General features: G+C 34.6%; 1 protein-coding gene across 1 annotated transcript in view; it reads right to left on the bottom strand.

Annotated features, from left to right (window-relative positions):
• Window positions 1-7537: 7537 nt before the first annotated feature.
• Window positions 7538-8838, bottom strand: part of LOC129226847 (EF-hand calcium-binding domain-containing protein 6-like) — a 27020-nt gene continuing 25719 nt past the window's right edge. The window contains exons 11-12 of the mRNA XM_054861476.1: window positions 7635-7900; window positions 7538-7555 (exon numbers count right to left, since the gene is read on the bottom strand). Of these exons, the coding sequence (XP_054717451.1) occupies window positions 7538-7555; window positions 7635-7900 (284 nt within the window). The remainder of the gene's footprint in view (window positions 7556-7634; window positions 7901-8838) is intronic.

Genomic DNA, 8838 nt, shown 5'->3' with positions numbered 1-8838 from the left:
GGAAAACGCGCGCTATAACTACATACGTTAGAACGCGCGGTGGGTCTCCCAGACCCGGTTACCTGTTTTTGTAAAATAATACTAACAAAAACATTTTAAACCACAATTGATGCAATTTTAATGAGAAAATGATCACTGTATGAACGTAATACAAATAAATATTTACAGAAAATACTTATAGTTTATTCACATTCCTTGCAAATATAAATCGTGTGCTCGCTGCAGATATTTTTATTACACCTGGTACAGCAAATTGCAGATTTTCTGTCCTTTTTGCTTGGGCAAATGTGGCATCTTTTCTTTTGGCTACATTTTTGTAGTTTTTTTGGTGGCTCACTATCCTGACTGTGAGCATTATGTGTAGTGAAATTTAGACTTACTACACCGCTAGTAGAAGTGAACTTGCAAATAAAAATGTCCACAGCCTGAAGTTGGAAAGAAAAACACGTGAAGCATTTTTCCTCATGGAAAATCTGTATTTATTATCCACAAAGGATTACTTAAGTTGACGAACAACATCTTCATTGATATTAAAAAAACATTTAGAAGAATAGACAAAGATTAGCCGCTAAAATACAACGATACATTCAGTTTTTACGAACATGCTGATTCCAAGGAATATATGGCATTAACGTAACATACAAAAATAGGCCTAAAGGCGTTTTATGACTTTAAAATTGACATCACGTTGTATTACGCCCTGCCAGGAGTAAAGGGCACTGGCAGACATCACGAAATCACGTACAACACATTTTGCGGCTATGTGAGGTGAGAGAGAGAGAGAGAGAGAGCGAGAAAGATCGCTCGAAGTATTTAAAGGTCTTCACATGGCGTTCAAATTAAGAATATGCAAAACACAAGATGTGTTGCCAATGCAAGAAAGTTAAAGATATGTTGCCAATCAAAAAGTAACTCAATCTACAAAAAATTCTCGCGGTTATAAGATACAATGAACTGGTGACTCGGTTCACCCAAAAGTTCATTCACTTGACTGAGTCATTGCAACCGATCGCACACATGACGTCACAACGTGATGCAATGTTTACATCGAAAAAGGATTGATACTGCATGATGCAAAAACGTGTTTTTTTTTTTTTTTTCAAATTAAGTGATTCTTTCACTTTTTGTGAAAGTTTAAATTAAAAATCTAACAAGCGGCCCCATTTTTGCAACATGCACAACAATCAGAAAAATTCACAATAAATTCAAATTGACAAAGTCACCATTGAATTTCACAAAAATTTTACACACCCAAAAAATTCAAATTTAGGTTATATATTTTTCCCCCCCAAAAATAATGTCACAAAAATGTCCAAGTTGAGATTTGGTATAAGGTTTTGTCAAAGCATCAGCTAAATTTAATTTAGAACTCACATACATTAATTTAAACAATTTTTCATTTACTAAATTTCTCAAAAAATGATACTTTATATCAATATGCTTACTTCTTTGATTTTGTATAGGACTTTTGGAAAAATCTATTGCAGCAATGTTGTCACAAAATATTTCACAATTTTTCAAAATTAAATTCAAATTTTCATTTTTTAAAATTTTCATGATCCAGACAAATTCTTTAGCAGCCTCTGTCAAAGTGACATATTCGGCTTCCATAGTGGAAAGAGCAATACATTTATGCTTAAAGGTTTTCCACATGATAGGTGCATTATCTAGCAAAATGATGTAACCTCCCATTGAAACCCTATCATCTCTACTAGCTGCCCAATCTGAATCAGAATAACATTTAATATTTAAATTTGAAATATTTGATAACTTCAATTTAAGATTTTTCGTATACAAAACATAACCAAGAAGACGAAGTAAACCATGCCAATGTTTTTCACCATAATTAGATTGAAATTGGGAAAATATATTCAGAGCATATGTTATGTCGGGACGAGTTCTACTAGCCAAAAAGGATAAACAGCCAATTAAATTTCGATATGGTAAAGAATTACATTTATCTATTTCTAACTTACTAGTAGGCGAATCAATTTTTGAATAAACCACCCCAACCGAAATAGGAACATTACTAATTGGAATATTATAACTAGAATACAACTCAACAATTTTATTAATATATGTTGTCTGATGAATATACCAATTACCATCAATGTTTTGAAATTCAACACCCAGAAGTTTTCTTATTTCACCCAAAATTTTTAATTCAAAATGATTTCTTAAAAAATTTACAATTTCATTCAAATCAGATTTTAGTTTGCCAAAAAGTATGATATCATCAACATAAAAAAGAAGAATAACCTTATTTTTATATATGTAACAACAATTACACCAATCTAAACTAGAAAAGTTCATTTTCAAAAGTGTTTCATGGAGTTGATAGTACCACATTCTACCACTTTGGTGTAAACCGTACAAAGCTTTCTTTAACAAACAAACTTTACCAGGCTCTAGTACATATCCACTAGGTTGTTTCATATATACATTAGTATCCAAATTAGCATACAAATAAGCGTTATTTATGTCTACATGCAGATGACACCATTTAAAAAGACATACAAAAATACAGAAAAACAATCTGATTATAGAAAAATCAATGACTGGGCTAAAAACTTCTTGAAATGATTCTCCAGCTTCCTGAAGATAACCTTGAGCACATAACCGAGCACGGTATTTCACAATATTCCCTTGCTGATCTTCTTTTACCGTATATACCCACCGATTTCCCAAAATTTTACTATGTTCAGGTGGATCCACTAACTCCCATACACCGCGATTATATATGGTTTGTATTTCCTGATCCATCGCGTTAATCCAATGTTTAGATTCCCTAGAATTAATGGCTTCTTTAAAATTTAATGGAAGTTTAATTTCAGCAAGATTTCCCTCTAAAATTTCTATTACCTTTCCCTCTTTTAAATTTTTGCCCGAAAAGTCAAAATATGATTCATCAAATTCAATTTTGTTATCATTACAATATTTAATAACTTCATTTAAAGAACGCAAGCGAATATTTGAACCTTCAATCCTATAGTAAATATCAGTTCTATCACCTGATGGTCTAGGAACAGCTTGACGCAACCAATTAATTTCGGAACAAGGTTTTAATTCTTCACTAGGACTATCACCGGAAAGCTCATCCACTCCCTGATTTGAAGTTACAGGATATTCATAATCAAAATTGTCAGGTAAGTATTTCATAACCCTTGGACTACTTGATCCAGAACCTAGTACAACATCTGCCCCTTTAGTTCCCTCATCAAAACTGACATTACATGTTTCTATGATTCTTTGTTCGTCTTCCAGCCAGACACGATAACCTCTAGTATTTTGAGCGTAACCTAACAAAATTCCTGGTTTAGATTTATCGTCCAATTTCTTTCTTTTCTGGCTTGGAACATTTACAAAAGTTAAACAGCCAAAAGTTCTGAGATGTTTCACGTTAGGCTTTTTATTGAAAAACAGTTCAAACGGGGTATGATTGCTCCCATGACAAGACCTATTCCAAACATAAGAAAAACAAAATGCAGCTTCCCCCCAGAATTTCGAAGGTAAGTTACTCTCTTTTAAAAGTGCTCTAACTCCCCCCATTAATGTCTGGTTAAACCGTTCAATTATGCCATTCATCATTGGTGTGTAGGGATTAGTTTTCTCATGCCTAATGCCACGGTTATTCAAGAAAATTTCAAAATTTTGATTGCAAAATTCTTTCCCCCCATCTGTACGAATTGATTTAATTTTCCTCCCTAAAAGCCTTTCATTACGATTTAAAAATCTTACAAAAATATTGAAAACATCCGACTTCAATTTCATAGGGTATACAGCAACGCGTTTTGAAAAATCGTCCATAATGGATAAATAATATTTCTCTCCCCTCAAAGTTAAATTTGGGACTTCACCTACATCCATGTGTATAAGCTCTAAAGGTTTAGAAGATCTCACGGCCCCAATCGATTTAAAAGAAATACTCCTAGCTTTAGTATATTTACAAATTTCACAATAGTTAACATTTTTATTCAATTCAGGAAGACCTCTAACACTATTGTTTTTGCTAGTTCTAGAAATATATTCATAATTAATGTGACAATATCTCTTGTGCCATAAATCTTCAGGTGAAATTTTACCAATTTTTTCAGAAATGTTACAAACAGGCTCAGAATTATCACAATGTTCACTATTTTTCAAATACAAATATCTATTAGGCTTAAAGAAATATAAATTTATGTCATTTCTACGCTTTGCATAAAATAATTGATTCCAATTTTTGTCATAAACTTTAAGAATGGTATTATGACCAACAAATTTGTTACCTTCCTGTTCCAATTTAGATAATGACAATAAATTACGACGGATTTCAGGATTGTACAGAACATCTTTCAAGATAATTTTCCTATGTCTACCATTAATTTTGACCAAAAATTGAATTGTACCAATCCCTAAAATATTGCTTTGTTTACCGTCAACAGCCATAGACATTTTTAAGTTATTAACTGGCCTAAAATCAGAGAAAAGATTTTTATTTTTAGTGACATGTGACGTAGCTCCAGAATCGGCAATCCACGTTATGTCTGAATCAGATGAAGTAATATTCAAAGCTTCTGACTCATTAATTTCACTCACATTATGTTGAGAATTAGAAGACCCTTGAGAAAAATTTTTAGAATTTAACTTTGCCTTAAATTTAAAACAATCAACCTTTTTATGCCCAAAAATCCCACAAAAATTACATTTCCCTTTAAATCTATTTTTACTAAAATTTGACACAGGTTTACAACTACTTTTACAAGGATGGATCTTACCGGCAGGTAGCGAATTCGGAACGGTCACATACACAGCAGGTGTCTGTAGTGGAACGTTCATTTCAGAAATTCTATTTGCTTCGAGCAACAGTTCTTGTTCTATTTTCAATGGGGTAAAGTCCACGTCAGACCATCTGTAGATTTGCTGTACAATGGATGCAAACTCAGGGGGTAAACTCCGGATATACTGGAAACCTATGTAAAGGTCGGACATCGCATGGCCAACTTCTTTTAATTGTGACGCGGCTGCTTTCACTCGGCAGATGAAAAGACCAACAGTTTCGCCATCTTGAAACTTGACTTGAAAAAATTTATCCAACAGGGATATTAATCTGGCACGGGTGTCAGGTTCAAAATACTTGCACAAGATTTCCCAAGCTATCTTTCCTTCAGTAGTGCATTCGATGAGAGGCTTGAATTCTTCTGACAGGAACTGATAAATAGTAGTATAAGCTCGAGTTCTTCTAAGATTCAATTCCGCTTTATCTCGGAACGTCAATTTTTCTTCTTCAGGTTTCTTTTCTTTTTCGTCAGCTTCGATGAATTCCCAGCTGCCCGAATGACGCAAGACAACTTGTATGTTTCTCTTCCAAGTATTCCAATTATTGGCATTTAGTAAAGGTATTGTAGGGACTTCCATACTTTCAAAAATTTCACGATGTTTTAAAAATTCTTCAGAGCATAAAAATTCAAATTTTCCAAGTTCTTCAGGTTATGGCCAGGAATTGCAAAGTCCAGGTGACCTGGGCCCATAACCACTTGTGAGCATTATGTGTAGTGAAATTTAGACTTACTACACCGCTAGTAGAAGTGAACTTGCAAATAAAAATGTCCACAGCCTGAAGTTGGAAAGAAAAACACGTGAAGCATTTTTCCTCATGGAAAATCTGTATTTATTATCCACAAAGGATTACTTAAGTTGACGAACAACATCTTCATTGATATTAAAAAAACATTTAGAAGAATAGACAAAAATTAGCCGCTAAAATACAACGATACATTCAGTTTTTACGAACATGCTGATTCCAAGGAATATATGGCATTAACGTAACATACAAAAATAGGCCTAAAGGCGTTTTATGACTTTAAAATTGACATCACGTTGTATTACGCCCTGCCAGGAGTAAAGGGCACTGGCAGACATCACGAAATCACGTACAACACATTTTGCGGCTATGTGAGGTGAGAGAGAGAGAGAGAGAGCGAGAAAGATCGCTCGAAGTATTTAAAGGTCTTCACATGGCTTTCAAATTAAGAATATGCAAAACACAAGATGTGTTGCCAATGCAAGAAAGTTAAAGATATGTTGCCAATCAAAAAGTAACTCAATCTACAAAAAATTCTCGCGGTTATAAGATACAATGAACTGGTGACTCGGTTCACCCAAAAGTTCATTCACTTGACTGAGTCATTGCAACCGATCGCACACATGACGTCACAACGTGATGCAATGTTTACATCGAAAAAGGATTGATACTGCATGATGCAAAAACGTGTTTTTTTTTTTTTTTTCAAATTAAGTGATTCTTTCACTTTTTGTGAAAGTTTAAATTAAAAATCTAACACTGACTGGGAGAACAGTGCTCGATGAGCTGTTGCCTCAGTTTTCGAGGAATTGATAGTTGCGTGCTTCTCTCTTGAATTTGTTTTTTTATCAGCTCCAAAACAAGTTCTTTCAAAAAATGTCGTCGACTTTTGACTGCTGTTTGGCTTTTGGCTGATAATAAGAGCACACGAGTATTTATAGCCGCTGTGTTTAGAACAGAAAAAAAACACCACCATTGGCCATCTTTTACTAATTCGTGCAGTAGAAAAGTTTGCAGACATTTCATCTACGACATCAACAGCTCCCTTCGTAAGATTGTAAAAGGTTATGATCTCAGGCTTTTTTGCATCTCCAGTTGATGGATCTATTGAATCATCATAGTGCATTGTTGAGATGACATTTACACATTTATTCTTTTTGGGAACATACGAAACTAATGTCATGTGTTTCTGGAAGCCGAACAAAGAGGAATGTACTCCTCTATTTTTTCCTGTGATAAACTCCTTGGGCAATTCTCGTTTATTTTTTCTAATTGTTCCCACAAGCGTAATTTTTTTCTTTAGTAGGTCCTTGGCCAAATTATAGCTTGTGTACCAGTTATCAACGGTTAGGTTTCTTCCAGAATTTGCGAGTTTTTCTGTTAGTCTCTTTACGATTTCATCACCAGAATTATTTGTCTTATACGGGCCATCAGGTTGTTTACCCGCATAAATTTCTAAATTCCAAGTATAAAAGGTTCTGGAATCTACAAGAGCAAATACTTTTATGCCATATTTGGCAGGTTTGTTGGGGATGTATTGACGAAAACTGCATCGTCCTCTGAAAGCTTCAAGTTTTTCATCAATTGTTATGTATTCACCCACAGTATAGCAATTTTGGCAGTTGCTTACAAAACTTTCAAACATACCTCTTATTGGTGCGAGTTTGTCTGTCTGTCTTCTCTCGGCACGGTCTGTAATATCATCAAAACGTAAGCATCGTAATAGGAACAAAAAACGCTTCTGAGACATGGTTCGATGGAAAATGTCCAGGCCTGTTCCATCCGTAGCCCAGAGATCTTTGACATTCACATGCGAGGATTTGTGAAGGCCTCCAAAGTACAAAAGACCAATCAGTGCTTTAATTTCTATTATTGAAGTTTCTTTGGCATCACGATCTCTGTCAAAACTATGTGCTATAGTCTCTATAAATTTATTTGTGCAAGCTACGATATTCAATAGGATACTATCATCAATCAGCAGCTGCCAGGAATCTAATACGGAAGAAACTTTTTTTGCACCACCAATGTTTCCTGGTAATTTTAGAATAACATTGTGAGAAGGGATTCTTACATTTTGACGGTTTTTAATTTTGCTCCATTTTGTGCCGTCTTTGCCAACGTAGCAATTTTGAGACAAAATGTCTGTGCTTTCATATAAATCTTCATCAGAATCAAGATCATCCTCTGAAGAAGAATTGTGCTCGCTAAAGATTTTATCATCATTTATTTCTTCATCCTCTTCATTTATTGATTCCTCATCGGTTGTTATATCTCTAAGCATATCTTCAAGTCTTTTCATTTCATCCTTATAAGACAAGTAGCGCTTCATTTTACTTTCTAAACTCAAAAACAGCAAAAAAGAAAAAATTGGGACTGAATGCACGAGCAGGCGCGTCGGGTCTGCTAGACCCTAACATCAAAAATACCTACAAACGTGAAATTCTACAATGTGCAATTCTCAACCTTCAGAAAGTGGTTGACCTTGACTACAGCTACTGCGGACTTGGACCACTTTCAACGAAAGGGGGGAATTCTACGCTTTAGTTTTTGACAGAGCGGGTCTCTCAGACCCAACGCGATTGCTCGCGGGTTAATCATAAAAAATTTCAGACAAATCATTGAATTCATGGAATTAATATTTGTACTAACTATTGGCACTTAGAGTTCCCAATTCACTTAATTGCGAGGGCAAAAACATTTCGTGACTAGTAGCGCAATCAAAAAAATTTTTTTTGGTGGTGGGAGGGAAGAGGCGGCACATTGAATGGGGGGGGGGAAATGACCTGATAGAAAAGGGGAGTCCGGGGGTCCTCCCCCGGAAAAATTTTAAAATCTGTATTTGAAAACGCCATTTTAGGCTTTCTTTGCTGATGTTAGGGGAAAAAATTTACAGAGGTCTCGGCTGAAATTTCTAGAAATTGAAACCTTAAAAACGCAATTATAGGCCATATTTATTGACTTTAGGGTCAGAGACTGTCCCAGATCGATTCTTTTGTTTAAAAAAATATGTCGATATCAATCCCCTGCAAATTCTCGAAATTGAAGTTTCAAAAATAGAATTTTAGTCAAACTTCGAAGATATTACGGGAAGGAAGGGAGCTCTTCCTTCGAAAAATTTTGAAAATTATGGTCCTAAAAACTTTAATGATATTTTATATTCAGGAGCCAGTCCACTTAAAATTTTTGTTAATTTCTTTTAAAAAACCTAATTGCTAATGATATAAAAGAAAAGCAGTATGGGGACTCTTGCCCGAATATTTTCTGAAATTCAAGCC

This window comes from Uloborus diversus, chromosome 7, assembly GCF_026930045.1.
Source record: "Uloborus diversus isolate 005 chromosome 7, Udiv.v.3.1, whole genome shotgun sequence".
In the NCBI taxonomy this organism is placed as follows: Eukaryota; Metazoa; Arthropoda; class Arachnida; order Araneae; family Uloboridae; genus Uloborus; species Uloborus diversus.
This window is presented reverse-complemented; position numbering and strand designations above follow the sequence as displayed.